This window comes from Melanotaenia boesemani, chromosome 11 (assembly GCF_017639745.1).
Source record: "Melanotaenia boesemani isolate fMelBoe1 chromosome 11, fMelBoe1.pri, whole genome shotgun sequence".
Taxonomy (NCBI): domain Eukaryota; kingdom Metazoa; phylum Chordata; class Actinopteri; order Atheriniformes; family Melanotaeniidae; genus Melanotaenia; species Melanotaenia boesemani.
Genome location: NC_055692.1, coordinates 169,446 through 194,405, shown reverse-complemented (window position 1 = coordinate 194,405; position 24,960 = coordinate 169,446). Strand labels below are relative to the sequence as shown.

The 24,960-nt window shown below is 46.2% G+C and overlaps 1 protein-coding gene across 1 annotated transcript; it reads right to left on the bottom strand.

The window, feature by feature from the left end:
• On the bottom strand, window positions 1-23,407 carry pias2 (protein inhibitor of activated STAT, 2). Its single transcript, XM_041999965.1, has 14 exons — window positions 23,326-23,407; window positions 17,870-18,054; window positions 15,764-15,851; window positions 15,645-15,695; window positions 9,243-9,333; window positions 9,033-9,167; window positions 8,853-8,958; window positions 8,617-8,690; window positions 7,760-7,920; window positions 7,542-7,675; window positions 7,245-7,434; window positions 5,049-5,185; window positions 4,931-4,968; window positions 1-787 (listed from the first exon to the last, which is right to left on the bottom strand). Exons 1-14 carry the CDS (start codon window positions 23,364-23,366, stop codon window positions 578-580), a joined length of 1,641 nt encoding a protein of 546 aa, XP_041855899.1. The 5' UTR covers window positions 23,367-23,407; the 3' UTR covers window positions 1-577.
• Between the last annotated feature and the right edge of the window lie 1,553 nt (window positions 23,408-24,960).

Below are 24,960 nucleotides of genomic sequence, written 5' to 3'. Positions count from 1 at the left end.
TTAATATTTATTTCTGCTTTAATCAGATTTTAATTGAAAACCCACACATGGTTTAAAAAACAGGAAAATAAAATTAAGTTCCTAATCAATCATAGTCAACAAGTACATATAAATCAAAAGTTTGGGACAAAGAGGTGTTCATTGTGTTAACATGGAAGACCAGACAGATGTTCCAGGGTCCAGATGGGTGCTCCAGGTCGGAGCCAAACCTGCTAGATTTCCGTTGATTGATCCTTACCTGAAGACTTGGTGAAAGTGGAGCCTGCCCTCTGTTCAGTTCCACTGGCTCGGACCACAACTGCATTCATCAGTCCATCAGAAGCATCACCACAATGTATAAAAACAAGAACCTTTAAGTTTTAATAAAAAAGAAAATAAAGGAAGAAGAGACAACATGCCTGAAACACATTTAACATGATGCCAGTGTCCCGGTTCATTTACAGCATCAATGCCTCAGTTCATCAAGGGCATCAACGTTCCGGTCTTTTGAGAGCATCAGTGTTCTGACGTTTAAGTCCACATGGCCTGTAAGTAAAGTCCTGAAAGTCCTGAGGCAGAAGGTCCAGTCAGGCTCAGTTCAGTCCAATGAAATGATGTCTGATATGCTGCTGTCTGCACCTCCTGCTACACTCGGGCCTCCTCCTGTGATGACCCGGGACTCGTGGATTGAGCTGGTATCGAAATGGCTGCTGGTGGAGGAGGACACCAGGGCAGCGCTGGTACTGGCAGCGGCGCTGTTCTGGATGCCACCTGTCAGGTTCTCCAAGAACATCTGAGGCCGGTAATGCTGAGAGGAAGGAACAGATGAGAGGTGGTGAGTCTTTAACTATCTGAAGGACTGAGAACTGAGGGCCAAAAGAGCCCGTTCTAACATTTTCTCATATCTGAGTTACATCAGTTCCCTTTCAGTCGGTACACTCGGTACAACACATAAGTATGGGGGGATCACGCCTGCATGAGACCAACATGAAGATGGTTTCTGAACACGCCTGTCAGGCCCAATGAGACTGGAGCTGAGGTAGCTCTCTACCCAGTGTCACCACAATGGCAAAGGCAAATTTATTTGTATAGCACATTTCATATACAAGACAATTCAAAGTGCTTTACATAAATCATTACAGAAGGGTGCAGACAAGTGCATAAAAAAATGAATAAATAAAGATTAAAAGAAATGCAATTAATGAAATAAAAGCAGAAGGAATATGCTAAAATAAAATAGATAAAATGCAAGAAATAAAGTTCCAGTGTGGGGAAAGACAATATTAAAACCCGATTCCAGCTTAAAAGAACCAGATGTAGATTTTGACTTCTAAATAAAAACTAGTCCATGCAGCAGAGAACAGGTGGGTCTTTAACCTGGATCAAAATAAACTGAGTGTTTCAGCTGATCTGAGGCTTTCTGGGAGTTTGTTCCAGACATGTGGAGCATAGAAGCTAACTGCAGCTTCTCCGTGTCAGGTTCTGACTCTGGAACTGATAAGAACCTGGATCCAGATGACCTGAGGGTTCTGGTAGGTTCATACTGGGTCAAGAGGTCTCTGATGTATGTTGGTCCTAAACCATTCAGAGCTTTCTAGACCAGCAGCAGAACTTTAAAGTCTATCCTCTGACGGACCGGCAGCCAGTGTAAAGACCTCAGAGCTGGACTGATGTGGTCCACTTTCTGGGTCTTAGTGAGGACTGGAGCAGCAGAGTTCTGGATCAGCTGCAGGTGTCTGACTGATGTTTTAGGTAGAACCTGTAAAAACACTGTTACAATAATCAAGCCGACTAAAGATGGAAGCTGGACAAGTTTTTCCAGGTCCTGCTGAGACATCACATCTTTTACCCTTGATATGTTCTTAAGCTGATAGTAGGCTGACTTTGTGGTTCCCTTCATGTGGTTCTCAAAGTTTAGGTCTGAGTCCATCACTATACCCAGATTTCTGGTCTGTTGGTGGTTTTTAGGTCTGAGTCCATCACTAGACCAGATTTCTGGCCTGGTTGGTGGTTTTTAGGTGTATGGACTGAAGCTCTGTGGTGACCTTTAAGCATTTCTCTTTGGCTCCAAAAACCATCACCTCACTTTTGTTTTTGTTTAACTGGAGAAAGTTCAGACACATCCAGTCATTAATCTCCTCAATACATTTACCAAGAGCCTGTACGGGGCCTCAGTCTCCTGGTGACATTGTAATATATACCTGTGTGTCATCTGCGTAGCTATGGTAACTAATGTTGTTGTTTATGACCTGTGCCAGTGGGAGCATGTACATGTTAAACAGAAGAGGCCCCAGGATGGAACCTTGGGGAACTCCACATGTAATTCTTGTCTGTTCAGATGTAAAGTTACCTACTGACACAAAGTACTTCCTGTTCTCTAAGATTTAAACCAGTGCAGTGCCAGAGAGGCCACCCAGTTCTCCAGTTGGGAGTAATATTTTGTGGTCGACTGGTTCAAATGCAGCACTGAGGTCCAGTAAGACTAAGACTGACATTTTCCATCATCTGTATTCAAACATATGTCATTAATGACTTTGGTCAGAGCATCTCGGTGCTGTGGTGCTGTCTAAAACTTGACTGGAAGACATCGTAGTAGTTGTTTTGTGTTAAAAAGTCATTTAGCTGATGAAAAACAACTTTTTTACTTAGAAACAGAAGATCTGAAATCGGTCTATAGTTGCTCATTTGTGTCTCGATTGTCCCTTTTTAGCAGGGGTTTGATTACAGCTGTTTTTAGAAGTTCTGGGAAGATGCCTGAAATTAAAGACCAGTTCACAATCTGGACCAGATCTGGTTCCAGAGTCTTTGAGACCTTTTTGAAGAAACCTGTGGGCAGGATGTCCAAGCAGCAAGAGGAGAAGTTCAGCTGACATAAGATGTCGCCCAGATCTTTGCTGTTAATGGGATTAAACTGTGTCATGGTGGTTAAACTGGTTTTCATTGGACACAGTATGTCTGTTGAACCTGCTGTTGATAAACCAAGTACTTGTCTGATATTTTGGATTTTTTCATGAAAGGATTTGTTCCTACATGCCGCTGGTTTAGCCTACTAACAAGCAACATTACCTTTTCCTTCCAGTAAGCTAACAAGAAAGTTAGCATAGCTCACTAGATTCAAGATTCTTTATTTGTCATTGAAGAATGTGAAGAGTATGGGGCCAATACTGCCTCGCTGCCAACTGCCTTGGTCTGAATGCATTAAAGACCAAGAAGATAGTGGTGGACCATCGCAGGTCTAAACCACACCTCTAGGCTGTTAGGATTAGGGTTAGGGTTAAGAGAACCTTAAGTGGGGGCCACTCTCCCAGCAGATTGCCTTGGCTGGCGCCTAGCAGCTGACTTAGAACTGGTGCAGACCAGGGGAATCCAACTGTTTAATTAAAACAAAGCATTGCACAGGCCCACTGCGGGTGTTGATGTGATGTGATTTCTGCCCTGAATGTCAAAGTAAAGAAATTCAGTGAAGTGCGGGAGTATGACTCTCATACGCCACACACCGTCCTCCCATTCGCACCCCAGGTACTACAAACAAAACTTTGAAAAACGAAAAAAAAGGGAAGAGATATCACGTGACACTTAAGCCATGCACCATCTTCCCCTTCATGTCCCTGGTCCTCTGGCTAAGCCAGCAGAGGACAGAGCCCAGGGCATCTCGAAGGAGCCCCGAGCACTTCAATATTGTTAAGTCTAGACAGCATTCTGAATTAGACTCATAATCCCACAGGTGGTAGCGGTGCACCATTGGCTTTTCAGCCAAGCACATACACCAAATGTCTGAACCTGCGGTTTCTCTCGTACTGAGCAGGATTACTATTGCAACAACACATCATCAGTAGGGTAAAACTAACCTGTCTCACGATGGTCTAAACCCAGCCCTATTAGTGGGTGCACAATCCAACGCTTGGTGAATTTTGCTTTACAATGATAGGAAGAGCCAACATCGAAAGCGACTTCACTATGAACGCTTGGCTGCCACAAGTCAGTTATCCCTGTGGTAACTTTTCTGAGACCTCCTGCTTAAAACCCAAAAAGTCAGAAGAATCGTGAGGCCCTGCTTTCACGTTCTGTATTCATACTGAAAATCAAGATCAAGCAAGCTTTTGCTCTTCTGCTCCACGGGAGGTTTCTGTCCTCTCTGAGCTCGCCTTAGGACACCTGCGATACCGTTTGACAGGTGTACCGCCCAAGTCAAACTCCCCACCTGCCACTTTGTCCCTGGAGCGGGTCACACCGGCAGATGCCGGTGCTTGATGCCAGAAGCAAGAGTCTGCTCAGGGCTCGCCTCCCTGCCTCACCGGGTAAGTGAAAAACAATAAGAGTCGTGGTATTTCACTGGTGGTCTGGAGGGCCTCCCACTTATTCTACACCTCTCATCTCTTCACAGTGACAGACTAGAGTCAAGCTCAACAGGGTCTTCCAGCAACTCTGGGACGTCATGTCTTGTTCCATTCACCGCCGCCATGTCCACCACAGACTGTCCAGGGGCTGAGTGATATCCTGATTCAAATCTGGGAAGAGAACCCTCCGGAGAACTTCTATGGCCTCTGTGATAAGGCCCCATAATAACCTCCAGTTTTCCAGAATAGAACCAAGTGAACTTCATGTGTTGGCTGAGCTGACTGTGGTCATTACTTCCTCTCTGCAGCATGTTTACTGAGGTGCTTAAATAAATCAATTGTTCGGCCATCTTTGGTATAAATAGGCTTTAAACTAACTCTGCAGCATGATGTTACTGGCTCTGAGTCCGAGGTGGTACAACCGAACTTTGTTTTTAAATTTTTCTACAACACAAGTTGGTCTCAAAAGGGACCGGTCCCCCATACTTATGAGTTATACCTGGTTTCCCCCCTCACTTGCTCTGTAGAGTTTGACACAACATCCCTGAAGCTATTGGAGCTCCATGCTGCTTCATAATCACGACAGCAGGAAATGGCTCTGGTTCTGGACTTACCTGTGGATCTGCTTGGATTAATGAAAATAGGTCCAGACCTACAGGAAGACACAGAAACATGATGAGGACCAGAATAAGAACTAGAACCAGGCTACCCTCTGAGTTCACAGAGACTCACTCTGCATGTCTGTAGGGATGGAGGCCAGGGTGGAGGGGTGGAAGGGGACTGCATAGTCTGCCAGGGTGGAAGTTAGGTAGGACGTTTCCAGGGTCTGGATGTTCGTCATGCGCACGGTGGGCTGGTATGTCAAAACCCTGAGAGGGACATAAACCCCATCACACAGTGAAAAGAGACAAGCAAAGAATCAACAACTGAAATAACCACATCTGATACTCGTACGTTCTGTAGACATGTCTGGACCCAACCTGATGGGGACATTAACAGGTCTGAATAGTCCTGATGGGGACATTAACATATGTGTCTGGAACAGACCAGATGGGGAAAATAATAGGTCTGGACCAGTCCTGACAGGGACATTATTGATCTGGATTAATATTGATGAGGATATAAAGATGTATGTGCATTCCTGACAAGCACATAAAAAAAAATCTGGACTAGTCCTGGTAGGGACATTAAGGAGTGTGGATTAGTCTTGATGTGAATGTAAACAGGTCTGGAGCAGTCCTGATATGGATATTAACTGATGTGGATTAGGCCTGACGGGAACATTAACAGATGTGGATTAGTCCTGATGTGGACATGAACGTATGTGGTTTAGTCCTGATGTGGACATTAATGGGTCGGGATTAGTCCTAATGTGGACATTACCGGGTGTGGATTAGTCCTGATGTGGACAATAACGGGTGTGGATTAGTCCTGATGTGGAAAATAATGATAGTCCTGATGTGGACATTATTGGGTGTGAATAAAGGGTCTGGATTAGTCCTGATGTGGATATTAACTAGTGTTGATTAGTCCTGAATGGGACATAAAGAGGTATGGATTAGTCCTAGTGTGTAATAGTCCTGATGTGGACATTAATGAGTCTGGATTAGTCCTGATGTGGACAATAGCAAGTTTGGATTAGTGCTGATGTGGACATTAATTGGTCTGGATTGGTCCTAGTGTGGACTTTAATGGGTGTGGATTAGTCCTGATGTGTGGATTAGTCCTGATGTGGACATGAACGTATGTGGTTTAGTCCTGATGTGGACATTAATGGGTCGGGATTAGTCCTAATGTGGACATTACCGGGTGTGGATTAGTCCTGATGTGGACAATAACGGGTGTGGATTAGTCCTGATGTGGAAAATAATGATAGTCCTGATGTGGACATTATTGGGTGTGAATAAAGGGTCTGGATTAGTCCTGATGTGGATATTAACTAGTGTTGATTAGTCCTGAATGGGACATAAAGAGGTATGGATTAGTCCTGGTGTGTATTAGTCCTGATGTGGACATTAATGAGTCTGGATTAGTCCTGATGTGGACAATAGCAAGTTTGGATTAGTGCTGATGTGGACATTAATTGGTCTGGATTGGTCCTAGTGTGGACTTTAATGGGTGTGGATTAGTCCTGATGTGTGGATTAGTCCTGATGTGGACATTAATGGATGTGGTTGAGTCCTGATGTGGATTTTAACGGATGTGGATTACTCCTAATATAGACTTTAACGGGTGTGCATTAGTCCTGATGTGGACCTTAATGGATGTGGTTGAGTCCTGATGTGGATTTTAACGGATGTGGATTACTCCTAATATAGACTTTAACGGGTGTGCATTAGTCCTGATGTGGACATTAACGGGTCTGGGTTAGTCCTGATGTGGATATTAACGGATCTGGTTTAGTCCTGATGTGGAATATAACAAGTGTGGATAAGTGCTGATGTAGACATTGATGGGTCTGGATTGGTCCTGATGTGGAAATGAATGGGTCTTGATTAGTCCTGATGTGGACATTTACAGGTGTGGACAATTCTGATGTGGACATTAACGGGTCTGGATTAGTCCTGATGTAGAAATATATGGACGTGGTTTAGTCCAGTTGTGGACAATAACAAGTGTGGATTAGTCCTGATGTGGAAAATAATGGACGTGGTTTAGTCCAGATGTGGACAATAACAAGTTGAAACAGGTCCTGGTGTTGATTATTTCAGATGTGGACATTAATGGGTCTAGATTAGTCCTGATGTGAACATTAAAGGATGTGGTTTTGTCCTGATGTGGACATTAACGAGTGTGAATTAGTCCTGATGTGAACATTAAATCTTCAAATAAAGATTTTAGTTTGAAGTTCCTGTCAGGAGCAGAACCAGCAGACTGGTTTGTGTGTGGTTCTTGTTCAGAAACCAGGATCCAAATCTAACCACTCACCCCTTTGAATGGAGGTCCTCGTTTTTGGAAATGTAAACACACTGTTTCTTCAGCGGAGGATCTGCATCCTTCTCCTCATCTTCAGAGGAAGAGGAGCTTTCCAAAGTTAAGTCGATCACATCTGCCTTCTTGATGGAGACAAGCTCTGTAGCTTGGGAGACCACCGATAGTGGTCTGGGAAGAGCTAAGGCTAAAAAACAGGGAGAAACTAAATGAACTGGTTCTGGGTCCTTCGGGCCCACATTCATACAAAGATTTCCAGAAACGAATACCACGAGCATGATGAAGACTACTCACAGTCGATCTTTGTAGCCAACGGTGATGAGACCTTCAGGGTCTCCTTCTTCGGTCTCATGGGACACCAGGTCCCGTCCTCCTGGAACTTGATTTCATCTACATCTGAGCAATCATTCAGGATCTCCAGGAACAACCTAAGCAGAGTCCAACATGAAGATGTTCTTTTCTGTGCATTTCACTTCTGTGACACCATCAGAACCAGAACCCAGTCCACTGACCCGTCAATAATCAGGTTCTCATACGCTGCTTTCTTATCACACACGGGACAGATCCAAGTGGGCTTTTTCTCGTTCATCTGCAGGTACAGAGCTGCATCGAAGCACTGCAGGTGGGAGCAGGTCACAGACCGGCACGGCACTGTTAGACGCATCTTCCCCAGCTGAAAGACACAGAACCAGGGTCAGAACCAGAACCAGGACTAGGGGTCATGGCCCGCCATCGTCAGACACACCTTCCCCAGCTGAAAGACACAGAACCAGGGTCAGAACTAGAACCACAATCAGTTTGGTTCAGTTTCCACGGGAACCGTACCCTTACTGGTAGGCAGCATATCAACCGGATAGCGATAGATGTGCCTGCCACGTAACAGCATGATGTCATAGCAGGTTCTCTTCTTTTTTTCTTGACATGTGGTTTGAAACAACAATAAATCCATCGTACATTTAAACGTGGAGCTGTTCCAGCTTTGTTCTTCTTCCTGAATCACACAGAGAGTAATGATTCTTTCCACGAATCAGATTGCAGTGTGTTCAACTCAACGGGTCGGCAAGATTCCATCGTGTCCTGTCCTTTCCAACCCGGCCAGTCCCATCCTGTCCTGTCTTATCCCAACCTGGCCAGTCCCAGCCGGTCCGGTCCCAACCCAACCAGTCCCATTCTGTTCTGTCCCTCCCCAACCCAATCTGACCAGTCCTATCGGGTCCCATCCCAACCCAACCCAACCAGTCCTATCCTGTCCTGTCCCATACCAACCGGACCAGTCCCATCCGGTCCCATCCTGTCCTGTCCGTTCCAACCCGACCACTCACATCCGTGCTCATCCCAACCCGATAAGTTAGGGTGAATCTGGACTTACTGGACACATGAGGGACACTCGAAGACTTGTGGTGGCGATCTCGCTGTCTGGATCTGCCGTGAGCTTCTCTTTAACTGGAACACAGAACAGAAACATCTTCACAGTCCGTCCTTCAGAAGGAGCCTGATCTCCTCAGCCAGGTTTCTGACCACATCAGGAGACGTGAGCCAATCAGATCTGACAGACTCAGTCAATGCGTGCAGGTAAATACAGGTTAAGAGTTAACAGGGAGTTACTTAAAGCTCTGGAGTGGTCTGGGTTCCTGATGCCCTTCATCCTCAGCCTCTGCAGAAGTAACGGTGACGTCAGCTGCCTCACTAGGTACACGGACATGGAGTAAGTCTGGAAAAGCACCAACAACCACCGTAATGAACCTCGTCTCCATTGGCAAACAAAATGAACAAACTTTCTGCTACCTTTGCTATCTCTGGAGCCCACGTGACAGAGATCTGGTTAGGAACAGCTGAGGACAGTCTGACGAGGGACGTGATGTTCAGAGGTCTTCCTGGTCTTTTCTGCTCCACGCCGTTTTTTGGTGGAGGCACGTAACCCTGCAGGAAGGGAAAAGGTGAGTTTGTGTTTCTGAAAGGCATCTTGAAGTTTATCTGGAAGAAAACAACACTTACAGGCAGAGGAAAGAGCTTCCCGTTCACCTTTATACACAGACTGTTGGGATAGTTGTCTTCCTGAGGACAGCTGGTCTCTGATAAACAGAACCTGGAGAGAAACAGAGACAGAGCTTCAGGAACCAGAACTTTAAGTTTTACAAGACTGTTTCAGATCTCTGGAAGTTCATGAAAATATTTGATGAAAATAATGCCAGAAAAAATAATGATTAACCCTCTTAATAAATCATGTATTATGACTAATGATGGTCAGACTGTGATGACCATGATAACTGGAACCGGAGAGCCAGTCTGATCCAAACCAGGAAAATTGTCAAGCTAAGTTACCGTGGTAACTAGAGCCGGAGAGACAGTCTGATCCGAACCAGGATAACTGTCCACCTGAGTTGTTGGTAACTTATGCCAGAAAATAGGTGTGATCCAGACCAGGCAGGCCAGCCAGTAAGGAGTTGCAGTAGTCAATGCGTGAAATGACCAGAGCCTGGACCAGGAGCTGGGCCGTGTGTTCAGTCAGGTAGGGTCTGATCCTCCTGATGTTGTAGAGAGCAAATCGGCAAGACCGAGTAACCGAGGCAACATGGTCCTTAAAGGTCAGCTGGTTGTCTATCATGACACCAAGATTCCTGCTAGAAGACGTAGGTACAAGCGTGATGGAGTCAAGCTGCACGCTTATCTGTGGCGGTAAGGAAGGATTGGCTGGAAAGACAATAAGCTCGGTCTTGGACAGATTTAGCTGAAGGTGGCGATCCTTCATCCATGTGGAGATATCAGCAACATGCTGATATTCATATTGAGACGTTGTGTCGTCAGGTGGGAAAGGAAGGAAAAGCTGAGTGTCATCAGCATAGCAGTGATAGGAGAAACCATGAGAGCTAATAATGCACAGAGTGAGGAGGTGTATAGTGAAAAGAGAAGAGGGCCAAGCACCGAGCCCTGAGGCCCCCCTGTTGTCAGCCCATGTGATCTGGACACGCCCCCTCACCAAGATACTTTGAAGGATCTTCCTGTGAGGTAGGACATAAACCATGAGAGGACAGATCCTGAGATGCCAAGCTCCGAGAGTGTGGAGAACAGTATATGATGGTTGACCGTGTCAAAGGCAGCAGACAGGTCCAGCAGTATAAGGACTGAGGATTGACCAGCGGATCTGGCAAACCGTAGGGAATCAGTAACTGACAGGAGAGCAGTTTCAGTAGAGCGGCCTTGCCTATAGCCAGACTGATATGGATCTAACAGGTTGTTGTCTTGGAGGAACTGTGAGACCTGACTGAAGACTGAAGCTCTAGTAGTTTAGACATGAAAGGAAGGAGTGAGACCGGCCTGTAGTTTCCAACCTGGGCTGGGTTGAGTGTGGGTTTCTTCAGCAGCGGGGGAACCCGAGCTTGCTTGAAGGCAGAGGGAAAGACACCGGATTTAAGAGAGGAGGTGATAATATGGGTTACTGCAGGTTTGATTGTAGGTAAAATGCTCTGCAGGATGTCAGAGGGAACAGGATCAAGAGGACAGGTTGTGGGTTTTGAGTTGACTAGAAGTTTAGAGACTTCGTCCTCTTTCAAGAGAAACAATTAAAGGTCGCCACAGAGCTTCAGTCTATACACCTAAAAACCACCAACCAGACCAGAAATCTGGGTCTAGTGATGGACTCAGACCTAAACTTTGAGAACCACATGAAGGGAACCACAAAGTCAGCCTACTATCAGCTTAAGAACATATCAAGGGTAAAAGATGTGATGTGTCAGCATCTTTGATTTTTAATGCACTTGTTTTGCTTTCTGAACCTGCTGTAATGATTTATGTAAAGCACTTTGAATTGTCTTGTACAGGAAATGTGCTACACAAATAAATTTGCCTTGCCTTAATGATTAAATGATTGTAGGGGGCGCTGTAGATCCATTTTGCTACTTTTCCAGCATATGACATTTTGACTCAGTTCCATGCCTGACTGTGCCCCTCCCTGCTGAGTTTGGTGGAGCTCAACAGTACAGTGGGTCAGTAACAAGGACTTCCTATGTCATGGCACAATTCCGCTGAATGAATCCCATAACCACTCCTGGAATTAACATTCCCATCATTAAAGAACTTGGACTTTTTCAGCATCCTCGCTACACTGACAGAGGCTCTGGTCGAAAGTTCAGCTTCCACAATCATTCAAGCTGCTGTGCTACCGGCATCCCATCTCTCTGTTCATCTGTTGCACGTCCGATGCGTCATCAGAGCACTGTTGCTCCAGCAACCATCAACACTGGAAGTTTCGAGAGAACTCTGCACTCCCATGACGGTTCTCCTTATCTATCAACCCCCAAAACCCAACTCTGCTTTCATCACAGAAATTTCTGATCTCCTCACAACACTCTGTACCACCTCTGCCACTATCAAAATCCTAGGAGATATAAATATTTATGCTGACGCTCCCTCTCGCTATCCTACTGCTGGTTTCCTTCAGGTGCCTGACTCCCTCAACTTAAAGCAACATGTTAATGTCTCCACACACTGGATTTGGTCATCTCTAACTCCGCCTCCATCAGCAATCTACAGGTTTACGATCTTAGTGTTTCAGATCACAGGGTAGTGGGGATGGCGCTGGCTTTTCCTTCCCCCATATCAAATCAAAGCGACAGATCCATTTCAGAAATCTGAAGAACATTTACACAGATGAGTTGGCTCTGGAGCTCCAACTTCTCTCCTCTGGCCCTACCGACTCCCTCTCTGTTGCTGACTGTGGATTTTTACAACAGTTCCCTGAACAGTCTTCTGGAATTTCGTGCCCCCTAACATCCAGCTTCGTCTCATTCACGCACTCAGCACCTGGTACACCTGTGAGCTGCAGAAAATGAAAACAGCTGGATGTGTCCTTGAGCCTCCGGACTGACTGTGCACAAACAGGCATACAGGGAACTCCAGAGGGCATATCCTGATGCTCTGAGGATTGCACCGTCCAGGTTTTACTCCATCATCATCAATAACAGCCCCAATAACTCTAAACAACTTTTTTCCTGTTTTCTGTAGCACTTTGAGATTCCCTGTAATATAAAGTGCAAACAAATAAAATATATTATTATTATTGTTCATGGCGTCGGACCACTATTTGCCATGGTTACGTTTGGCGAAGGACCTTGAGTTTTTTACTGTGGTATCATCAAAGGGTTTGACCTTTTGTAAAGCACTTTTAAGAGTGCGAGGTTCATTCCTGAGGAGAAGTCATTTAAAAAAAAATAATCCTGTTGAAAGTGGGTGGGGTTTAGGGTTAAACCAGAAGTGGTGACATGGCTCTGTTCAGGGTCAGACCCTGATAAATCCCTGTGTCTACGGGAGGGACCAGATGAAGCACAACTCAAAGTGTGATGACGACAAACCATGTATCCAGGTGGTCCTTGCTCGGACATGGGTCACCAGGGCCCCCCTCTGGAGCCAGGCCTGGAGGTGGGGCACGGAGGTGAGTGTTTGGTGGTCGGGCCTTTGCCCATGGGGCTGGGTCGGGAAGGGGTGACATAAGCCCCCCTCCTGTGGGTACACCACCTTCAGCAGGGGCCATAGAGGTTGGGTGCAGTGTGTCTGGGCGGTGACCAAAAGGCGAGAACCTGGCGGTCTGATCCTCAGCTGCAGAAGTTAGATCTAGGGACGTCACCTCTCTGGCGTGGAAGGAGTCTGAGCTGGTGCACGAGGTTGAGCGGTTCCGGCTTGATATAGTTGGACTCACCTCGACGTACGGCTTGGGCTCTGGAACAACGGCCCTTGAGAGGGGCTGGACCCTCTTCCATTCTAGAGTTGCTCCCGGTGAGAAGCGCAGAGCAGGTGTGGGCATGCTCATTGCCCCCCGATTTGGTGCCTGTATGTTGGGTGGACAAAAGGGGAGCCTCCCTCCACCTTCAGGTGGGGGGCTCTGACTGTTGTTTGTGCTTATGCACCAAGCAGCATTTCAGAGTACCCACCCTTTTTGGAGTCTTTGGAGGGAGTGTTGGAGAGCACTCCTTCAGGGGTCTCCCTCGTTCTGCTGGGGGACTTCAATGCTCATGTGGGCAATGACAGCAAGACCTGGATGGGCGTGATTGGGAGGAACGGCCCCCCTAATCTAAATCCGAGTGGTGCTTTGTCGCTGGACTTCTGTGCTCGTCATGGACTGTCCATTACAAACACCTTGATCAGACATAAGAGTGCCCACGTGGCATCAGGACACAGTTCGATGATCGACTTTGTAGTTGTATCATCGGACTTGCGGCCGCATGTTCTGGACACTCGGGTGAAGAGAGGGGCGGAGCTGTCAGCTGATCACCACCTGGTGGTGAGTTGGCTCAGATGGTGGGGGAGGATGCCGGTCAGGCCTGGCAGACCCAAGCGTGTTGTGATGGTCTGCTGGGAATGTTTTATTCTATTCTACTCTACCATTCTACAGTCATTTAGCAGACGCTTTTATCCAAAGCGACTTACATTTGAGAGTAAGAACAACACAAGCATGAATTCAAACAAGATGGGACGTCATAATTAAGTGATAGTCAGACCGCTTTTGAGTCCAGTTGGACCCAGGTGCTGTCATGTAGTCCTAGTGCAGTGCATATAAATTTTTTTTTTTATTTTTTTTTTAAGTCATTTTATTTAAATACAAGATCACGATTTCATCACACAATATCAACTTGGGCATAAGTGCACACAGAACGTCTGGCGGAGTCCCCTGTCAGAAAGAGTTTCAACTCTCATCTCCAGCAGAGCTTCAACCATGTCCCGGGTGAGGCGGGGGACATTGAGTCCGAGTGAGCTGTGTTCCGTGCCTCTATTGTCGAGGCGGCCAGCCGCAGCTGTGGCCGTAAGGTCATCTGTGCCTGTCATGGCGGTAACCCCCGAACGCATTGGTGGACACCGGCAGTAAGGGATGCCGTCAAGCTGAAGAAGGAGTCCTATCGGGCCTTTTTTGCCTGTGGGACTCCAGAGGCAGCAGATGGGTATCGGTGGGCTAAGCGGAGCGCAGCTTAGGTGGTCACTAAGGCAAAAACGTGAGCAACACTGTGTACAGTGGGGATGGGGGGGGGGGGGGGTGCTGACCTCGACTTGGGACATTGTGAGGCAGTGGAGGTAATACTTCAAAGACCTTCTCAATCCCACCAACATGCCTTCTGATGAGGAAGCAGAGTCTGGGGTAGCTGGTGTTGGCTCTCCCATTTCTGGGGCTGAGGTAGCTGAGGTGGTTGAAAAGCTCCTCGGTGGCAAGGCCCCGGGGGTGGATGAGGTCTGCCCAGAGATCCTTAAGGCTCTGGATGCTGTAGGGCTGTCTTGGCTGACACGCCTCTGCAGCATCGGATGGACATCGGGGACAGTTCCCCTGGACTGGCAGACTGGGGTGGTGGTCCCCCTCTTCAAAAAGGGGGACCGGAGGGTGTGCTCCAACTACAGGGGGATCACACTCCTCAGCCTCCCCGGTAAGGTCTATTCAGGGGTGCTGGAGAGGAGGGTCTGTCGGATAGTCGAACCCCGGATTGAGGAGGAGCAGTGTGGTTTTCGTCCCGGTCGTGGAACAGTGGACCAGCTCTACTCCCACTTCAGGGTTTTTGAGAGGGACATGGGATTTTGCTCAACCAGTCTACATGTGCTTTGCGGACTTGGAGAATGCATTCGACCGTGTCCCCCGGGGACTCCTGTGGGGGGTACTCCGGGAGTATGGAGTGCCAGACCCGCTTGTACGAGCTGTCCGGTCCTTGTACGACCGGTGTCAGAGCTTGGTCAGCATCGCCGGCAGTACGAGTAGAGTCGCTGCTCCTCCACATCGAGAGGAGCCAGATGAGGTGGCTCGGGCATCTGGTTAGAATACTTCCTGGACGCCTCCCTGGTGAGGTGTTCCAGGGATGTTCCACCAGAACGAGGCCCCGGGGAAGAAGCTGAAGGGACTACATCTCTCAGCTGGCCTGGGAAGGCCTCGGGATCCCCGGATGAGCTGAAGGAGCAGAGTGAGGCACCAGTAGCTGGTTTGGTAAAGCTGAGTTGGTCAGGCTCGGTGAATTGGTTACTGATGGTAGCAACCTTTTCAGTGAAGTAGGAAGCAAACATTTCTGCAGTCAGCACAGTGGGAGGCTGAGCAGGTGGTGGAGATAGAAGAGAGTTAAACACCATGAACATGTCGTGTGTTGGGAGCATTGCGGATCTTGTTCTGATAAAAGGCTATCTTGGCCACCTTTAGGCTGGATGTGAAAGTTTCAAGTTTTTGCTGCTACTCAAACAAGTCAGTGTCATGCCACTCTCCATCTAGTGACACCTGATGAAGACGGATGGGTTACCATAGAAATATGTCAGCAATGAGTGACAGATTACATGTGATAGAAAGGAAACCGAAAACTATCCTTTACTGGATCCTGGATTATTCCAGTGACTGTTCTCAGTGATCACAAACCCTGGCCAGAAAATGTTGAAGCTTCTCACCTCAGCTGGATCTGAACCATGTAGTCCCTCCTTCCTCCTGGTAGGAAGTCCCTGTAAACACAAACTAAGTGAACGCGAGGTTTCTGTGAGAGACGGAGAAGCAGTGAAGCAGAACCTACCGGGAGATGCAGACTTCCCGAACCTGCTGCGGCGTCAACGCAAAGATGAAGTACCTTTCCTGGTGGTACCGCTGAGCCGTACTTGCTCCTGGAACACAGGGATGCCATCATTAGAACCAAAATCAGAACCAGGTCCAAAAAGATCCAACAACTGAATTACTTCGTTGGTGTCAAAAACATAAACAAAGCAGGAGTACTGCTACTGGCTCAGGTGCTTCAGCTAGCTTTTCACATCCAAAAAATACAAAACTAAAGGTTTATCCATGTTGTATCTTTGGATGTTCCAGTCCACCTTCCCAGAATGGGATTGTATTTTCCAGATTGCTGCTGACCCTGAACGACGGCTGCATGTGTTGCTGCCGTCAAACCAGATAAATGGAAACTGTCAGAGAGCTCTCAGCTTGTAGCAGCACTTTCTCGGTGGGAAGTTGATCAAAGATGTTGTTTCGCACGCTTTCCAAGTCTACTTATGGAGGGCTGCTCTAATTTAGAATATATTTATTTATGAAAAATGAAGGCAATGCGTTACTAAAATGCAGCAAACTGAAGGGGTTTAACGTTATTGCGTCCCGGGACCAGACACTTCACATTAGCCTGGTGTTAACAGGCATGTAATTGAGGCTAGCTGCGGCGTCCCCTGGGTAAAAGACAACCCACTGATTAATCATTATTAATTACCATTCGCGACCCTGCCTGAAATCTGCCCGTTTTTACTGCATCATATCACCAGAGCGAGCTGATGCTACAAATATTTACTGTTTACTGAACCTTTTCTTGGGTAAATGTTAGATGGCCCCAGATCAGTAAATGCAGCATGTAATGTAGTTCTACATGTTCTAAATCATCTCCACTATGTTCTAGATCATCACCTTTTTATGTCCAAATTTTATGAAATATTGAACTGATTATTACAACTAAAGTGATCGTCTGATGTAAAGAAGAAAAACTAGTAAAACAAGCAGCCAATGATGTGTTTTATCAGCAGGTGTTTACTTTGGGTGAAGCTGCTGTAGGACTTTTATCACGGCTGCACAAACACACTTCAATGATAAAATGAAAAAGCTGTTTTTATCCAGATCATCAGTTTTATCAGAGTTTCGTCATCAACCCCTAACCATATTTTATTTCTATTGTTAGGTTTAACAATAAAGAAAAACACAACTTGCAAAAAGAGGATAGACAGACTTTCTTCTATGGGATGTAGATATTTGTGGAAAATGATGGGAAAAAAGTTCACAGTTTCCAACCTAATGACAAGAAAACTAAAGAAGACAAGAAAAATTAAATATTACTGGAACTTTTAGTGTCATTATGTTGTGGCAATTCAATGCAATTATTCCATGAAAAAACCTGCATGTGTTATTATCTCTATATTTAAAATATGAGTTAGCTCTTTAACATGTTTAGCCATGTATTAAGACCCACTGGCTGCTCTGGAGCCCCAGATTGAACACCCCTGATTTAGTGATTGCAAAGCAAAATTTACTGCATTTGCTTCATATATCGATAGAACGCCTTTTAGAGGAAAAGGATATTTTACTTTTCATCCAATTAATCGTGATTAAAGGTTTAATCGTTGCCCAGCACTAGTAAAACTTTTTGTTAACTCAAGAGTGAGTATTAAGCAGCGAACAGACACACCGACTGAGGAAGCTTCTCTCAGATGTTATTGATCCGCTGTCCACGTGGACTTTCGGAGTTCCATTTATCCAGAGAGAACTTCACTACTTCCATTCATCAGGCAACCCTCTGACTGCCAGGTGTCTGCTGTGTAAAGACCCGCCCTGCTCTCTGATTGGCTATTATAATGGCTCTGACAATCTTAATTGGCTGAGAGCAGCCTCAGTTTAACAGTAGGGGAAACACTGATGTGTGTAAGCGTATAACATTATTTACTGATTAACAGAGAAATCCTAAAACCCCTCACCTTCAACTGTAATATAACAACAAAAGAGAAATCGGAACCTGGATTAATCCAAAAGTCAAAGACTTCATGTAAGGAACAAACAGGAAAGTTTCCTGGTAAAAAGCTGTTAAGTAGAAATCTGACCCTGTTTGCCTAAAAATAACTAAATGGTCACCAGAGACTCTGAGAAGCCAACTGACCCAGACTGGAAGGCTTGATGAGGACGTCCAAGACGTCGTAGAACGGCAGAGCCTTCATCTGGACGTCGGGGTGGACGGGGGGGACCAGGGGAGTCGGCTGCTGGACGTTCATGCTGCTTTCTAGGTGGAGCCACACAGATCTCTGACCAATTGGAAAGCTGGAGGCTGCGTTACAAGGCGGAGTCCTGCCAACAGAGGTCAGCATGTTCATCTGAATTGAAAACAAACATTCTCTAACAAACTGAAACAAACAGACTCCTCCCGCTGCTACAGACTCCTCCCGCTGCTGTAGACCCCTCCCACTGCTGCAGACTCCTCCCACTGCTGCAGACTCCTCCCACTGCTGCAAACTCCTCCCGCTGCTGCAGACTCCTCCCGCTGCTGCAGACTCCTCCCACTGCTGCAAACTCCTCCCGCTGCTGCAGACTCCTCCCACTGCTGCAGACTCCTCCCGCTGCTGCAGACTCCTCCCGCTGCTGCAAACTCCTCCCGCTGCTGCAGACTCCTCCCGCTGCTGCAGACTCCTCCCGCTGCGGCAGACTCCTCCCGCTGCTGCAAACTCCTCCCGCTGCTGCAGACTCCTCCCACTGCTGCAGACTCCTCCCGCTGCGGCAGACCCCTCCCGCTGCTGCAAACTCCTCCCACTGCTGCAGACCCCTCCCACTGCTGCAAACTCCTCCCACTGCTGCAGACCCCTCCCACTGCTGCAGACTCCTCCCGCTGCTGCAGACCCCTCCCGCTGCTGCAGACCCCTCCCGCTGCTGCAGACCCCTCCCGCTGCTGCTGACTCCTCCCACTGCTGCAGACCCCTCCCACTGCTGCTGACTCCTCCCACTGCTGCAGACCCCTCCCGACATTCGTTTATGTGAAACATTGCGCTTGTTCATGTAGACGCGACACAAGAAAATAGAAAAATGTTCCATTTTTGTGAGTTGTGACTAAATAATCCAGCATCTCCCAGAGACACAGAGAGACAAACGTTATAAACAGATATTTTTTTTCTTGGCAAAGACCAGCGCTCAATTAACACAGAGAACAACCCGGGTTTAAGAACCTCATCACCACTCTGGAAAATCGGTATCACTGCCATCTCAGCAGTCTGTTAGTGGAGCATCTCTCCTGCCCTGGACGATGAGGGTGGTGTGAAGGACGTGGCTCCAGTCCAACGTTTCGCCACCGCTAAGGACCTGTGGTCAAGCTGCACCATAGAGCCATATATGAAGCAGATTTTAACGTGAAAAGAAAATGTCTCCGGACTTATTTTTCCACATCACACCGCGCAGAACATAGCTGCTGGTCTGAGACAAACAATAATGGGACCTGGGTGGATAGAAACTAGTCTGTATTACCACGCGCCTCAAATTTCACGCTGCTGCCTGCCCGCCCCAACCTCTCTTTGTGGGGTGTGTCCCATTCTACCTCAGGTACACTGGATTGTTCTCATTTGTGACTGTCTCCAACATGTGAGCCACATGTTGTTGAAATTACTCTGGAAAAAAGTGCATATAGAGCTGTAAGAAATAAATACAACAGATCTGAAGAGACTTTGACTTTTTATTTAATGATTGTTTTATAGCCAGGTACTAATAGGCTCTGTTAGTTTAACGTACATTGTGTGCAATAAGGTCATTTTAAAAAAGGTTTTTAATAAACATTGAACCAGTCCAGACCTCAGATTGTTAGTTTTGTTTTTTCTTTTTTTTTGTGTGTTTTGTGTTGTTGTTGTTGTTAAAGTTCAGTGCAAAAAAAAAAAGTAAAAATCGTGCCAGAGAATCGTGAACTTAATTCTGAGCAAAAAAATTGTGATTTACAGTTTCTTCTGAATCGTGCAACCCGAGTCTGCAACGCTCGAACATTTAGAGAGGAGGAACGTCGGACTAACAGAACAACCTCATGCAAGATTTCAAAGCTGAAAGTGAAATAAGATCCATTTAATAATCATGAGATACAAAATCTGATTGGTGGACTAGTCATTTTAACAGTCGGTGACTAATCGACCATCAGAATAGTCATTAGCTGCAGATCTATGATGCACCAGAACTAGCCTGCTCTGGGGGCAGGCTAACGTTTAGCTTAGCTTAGCTGTGTCTCAAAGGTCTCCCAAATGAAAGCTCCAGCTGGTCGAACGCTGCGCTACTGCCCTCACTCTGGGATAAGATTAACAATAAATAAATCGGGCAGTACCAATCCAAGTACAGAAACGCAACTATACACGTACTGAACATGAAATGAAAAAGAACATGATAGGGCTGGGCGATTAATCAAATTTTAATCACAAATACGATCTGGGTTTTCAACAATTATAAAATTAAATGGTCCGATTATTTTTGTCCTTCGCAGTTTCCTCTTGTGCTGTTTTCATCGAGCACCGTTGGCATTACAGCGCTTTGCTGCAGACTCCTCCCGCTGCGGCAGACTCCTCCCGCTGCTGTAGACCCCTCCCACTGCTGCAAACTCCTCCCGCTGCTACAGACTCCTCCCACTGCTGCAGACTCCTCCCGCTGCTGTAGACCCCTCCCACTGCTGCAGACTCCTCCCACAGCCCGACCGCTTTAGTTTTATTCAGCACGAGTTGCAAACTCAGTTAAGGGCTTGACACATGGGAGGGGACGTCGCTCCTTCTCCATCATTTTCTATGGAACTTGCGCGAGGAGGCAAAAATCGCTGCCCTCCTCCAGCCAAGCGACAGGCGTGCATGTGAAATGTTACGCTCGTGCACACAGACGTGCACACAGGGGCTTGCGACGCGACACAAGAAAATAGAAAAATGTTCAATTTTTGTGAGTCGCAACTAAATAATCCACCAGCTCCCAGAGACACAGAGAGACAAACGTTATAAACAAACAGAACTTTTCTCATTTAACACAGTGAACAATCCGAGATTTAAGAAACTCATCAACACTTTGGACAAACGGCATCACTGCCATCTCACCACCATGTTAGTGGACTGTCTCTTTCTTCCCTGTATGATGAGTCTAGTGAGGGTGTTGTGAAAGACATGGCACCAGAGCCGTACAGAAATGTCGCGCTACATTTTATTGACGCGGATTTCAACGTGAAAACGAAATGTCTCCAGACTATTTTTTTCTGGATCACACCAGGCGGAACATGGCTGCTGGTCTGAGACAAACAGTAGCTATGGGGACCTGGTGGAAAGAAACTAGTCGGCATTACCACAGTAAACACTTCAAAACTTTTGGAGACGGAGGTGAATGAAGGGAGTTTATCTTCCCAACGAGGAGCGGTGCTGTGCAGACCCTCTCATACGAGGCTTGGTCTTCTCGCAGCAGCTGCATTCAGACGACGTTCACCTCTGTTTCATGACCAGGCTGGAAATGAAACGTAAAAGCTGCTGCTGGAGGATCCTGCTGGTTTACCGTCACAGTAACGTCTGTTAATGAAGAGTGTGGAGGAAATATTTAAAAGAGTTGTGAAATGAAAGTTGTTAAGCTGGCAACACTGAGGAATAATAAATTTCCCCAAAGACCCGCCTCTTTCCACACATTAGCCAACCACAGCAGAACCCTGACCTGTCACTCGTTGTGGGGACAAAATGCCACCGTTTGGTTGTCGTCTGAAGCCTTGCACTTAATAAAATTAAACTTTAAAAACAAAGAAATTATTGACAGAAGAATTTAATTTTATTATTTTTTGCTGTTCTAAACATTTTTAGGTTGTCTTTTTTTGCCGTTCTTACTACATCCCTCGTTACGGCAGCATCCATTACAACTAGACATACTAGTGATGGATGTTCGGCTCCTTCAGCTCTTTATTTAGCACCTTCTCAAAAATTATTGGTAATATATTTTTTTTTTGCATTATGTATCATCTATTCTAATTTAAAGTTAATTTTTTTTACTAAAAATTGTTGCCCCATAGTTTGTTTATAATTGGTGAAATAAAAAAAAATGTTCCTGCAAACACAGTGAACGATTGTGATTATTATTTTGGTCATAATCGTGCAGCCCTAACCCACAATTCCACTTTAAGATAAGCTCATCTACATTCATACCAGCCTAGACACGTGTCCCTGGCAACTCGTGTCCCGTCTGGTGGTGTAACTAAACATACATACTCATTTAGGTAAACCCTGCCACTAGCAGGTCCATGCGTACGGCTGGTGGTGTGTGGTGGTTTCTACAGAGCAGACGGCGGCTTTCCTTTACTCATGATTCAAATTTCAACATTCAAACAGAATAAAACTTTCTAATATTGTCTAAATATAAAGAAAACATATAAACAAAAGCAGATAACTCGTATTTCTACCAAATCTGCACCTCCCATGAGCCTTGGTGGTCCAGGTATGTTGAGTTTTGAAAGTAGCTCCGCAAGCTTCAACTTAACGACATGAGTTTAATCAACGATGACAACCTGAACAACCAAGAACTATGAGTTAAATATCCCAAAACACATTAACTTCAGTTCTGTACGTAACACCCGTTATAGAAAGTAGAAAGTAATAAAACAAGTCCACATGACCTGACGGGGCTGTCTGCTTTCAGGGTAAGATTTAGTCTGTCAGCAGCTGTTTGCCAGGCCTCGCTTTATTAATCACACCTGTATCACCTGTTCAGGTGACGACACTTTAAAGGCTTCATGCATCTCCATCAGCTCCTCTTTCCACGGATCCCGGCTTGGCTCAGCCTCAGCGACATGCAGCTGAACTGTGTTAGTGGAGCAGCTTGAGCCTTAATTCAGAGGTGGTGTTAGTTCAAGAGGCTTTCCTGATACAGTCTGGCTTTCTTTAGCCCCCCCCACCCCACACACACACACACACAAACACACGTAAACAACAACAAACAGCATCGATCACAGCTGAGAATCCCCCCATCAGGAAAACAGCCGCTAATGAAACATGGAACAGGTGTTTTAACCTGCTGCTGATTTAGCTGAGGTTCAGACCTGTGTCACAATCATCATCATCATCATCGGCGAAGTAGCGAACACGCCGCTAATCTTCGTGGACTTTACCATCAGGTTTCTTCCTAACACAATGATTATATCTAGCATCGTGTAGATAGAAGAGTTACAGCACACGTGAGGTGCAGACCTGGTGTTATTCATCCAGGTCCTCCGCTGCTACTAAACCCAAACACTCCGTCACCACCATCCTCATCGAAAGTCTGAACGGGTTATTCTCTGCTGTTAGCAGCATTTAGCTGCTAACCACCAGCTTCACACCTTCCAAATCAACCGGATTACAGCTCTCAGACTGGTTAGAACAGTATAATTAAATCAGGTTTATTTCTGATAAGAAAGCTTTCTCCGCTGGCTGCTAGAAACTACTAGCATCCAGGCTACATGCAGATCGTTTAGAACCGGGTTAGCTAGCGAACCTTCCCAGCCTCTGCGCGCGGCGCTCCGCTGTCTGCGGTCTGTTCGCTCTAATCTACCGCTTCCTGATATTTTACTTGTCACTGAACTCTGTTATAATGATTGTTTTGCTCTTCACCTACCCGAAACTCCCAATCTTCCGCCATTTTGTTGTTCTGGTCATGCCGCGCCGCCCAGCGCGACAACTTCCTGTTTCTTCTTCTACCGTTGAAGTGATGAACGTCTGTTAACGGACACGTTAGCGCCATCCTGTGGATCTTGGTTGTCAGGCCAACATGTGTGTGTTTGTTTGTTTGTTTTTGTTTTGCACCTTAACAGGTGCAGAGGGGTATTGCACGAAACCAAGATAAGGGATTAAGCCGGGATATGTTGGTTATCCTGGCTGAATTTAGCCCTAAGTCCGTTACATGAAAGCAGCTCAAACTAAACCGGCCAAGTTACTGTGGTGATTTATCCGCTGCAGCTAGCCTGCTCCAGACCAGGCTAACTGCTAAGGCTAAGATTAATCCTAGCGAGTCACCTGCATGTCCAACGTCAATTCTATGAGGAATTAATGTGTTTTACAGCATGTCCATGGTCTTCCTAAGTATGGCGCGTCATTTTAATCATCCAGTATTAAAATATTACATATACAGTCACTGTACATTTAATCCAAATCTGTTCGTAATCGCAACAGCCTTTTTATATGGATTCGAGTTGCAGTATTATTACTCAGGCCAAGTGTTATATTGCTATGCTAATGAAGACTGCTCGTCAAATTGCTGTCAGAGGTTTTATAAATATGTGGTTTATTGCATTAATTGAGATTACAAAACACAGCGGATGAGGTTACAAAGGTGTATTCAAAGAAATCCGTGACGAGGGCAATGTAGAATATTCAGGTCCAACTCCCCTCCACCTGTTCCCTCTTCATAATGGCTTGCCCTTTTTCGGAGGATGTGCTGGACGAGGAAGCCCGCATCCTCAGAAGAGCATTCAGACGTGAACGAGTCTTCAGGGACAGCTCACATCCCCTGGCCTTTGGAGATGACTATGTCATTGAGAGATACAGATTTTCGGTTACTGGATTTCCAGGTCCAGTTTTCTGAGTGTCCGGCGTTTAATCTCAAGATCCAGCTCCAGTCCTTGGAGCTTGCTCTTTTTGAGTCAGCTTTTAACATCTGCCAGCTCTATCTCTCTCTCCAGGTGCCCTGAATAAAGCGTTCTGACAGTTTGTGAAGTCTGTAAAGGAAATGTCAATTAGCACAGCAGGATTTGTGCATAACGTAGATGTACTTTAGCCAATACTCACAATGTTACCAGGCCGCTTAGGAGACTGTGCAGCATCCGGGTCCTGCTACACATTTTCTATTAGCACCACATCACTGACTTCATATCCTTCATGGAATAAATAAGCAGGCCAATCCCATAAAACTGACATGCCTCAAGCCTTCTGGACTCCACTGACACAGTCTCCTCATCTGCAGACGTGCATTCTGCAGCTGCAGATGTGCCTTCCCCCTACTGTATACATGCAGCGAGAGGACTCGGATTAAGATTTCACAGAACATACCAAGCCTATGATTTCGAGACACTGTACTAACCGGATCATCTTCTGGTGGCTCCAAAAGTGTAATTGTGTTCCCAGACACTGCAAGGTTATCCAAAGTCAGACACTATATTATATTTGATTGTGTTCCATGTGCAGTAGAATTGCAGTACGTGATGTACCTTGTATGAAGCGGACAGTTTCTGTGGCTGGGACAGAGTCAGTTATT

Excerpts from the sequence above, each read along its gene's own strand:
- pias2 (XM_041999965.1), bottom strand. The coding sequence starts at position 23,366 with ATGACCAGAACAACAAAATGGCGGAAGATTGGGAGTTTCGG. Across the intron at positions 15,852-17,869 it reads CATCAAGCCTTCCAGTCTGG|GAGCAAGTACGGCTCAGCGG; the intron begins GTCAGTTGGCTT and ends CCTGTGTTCCAG. Across the intron at positions 9,168-9,242 it reads GGAAGCTCTTTCCTCTGCCT|GGTTACGTGCCTCCACCAAA; the intron begins GTAAGTGTTGTT and ends CCCTTCCTGCAG.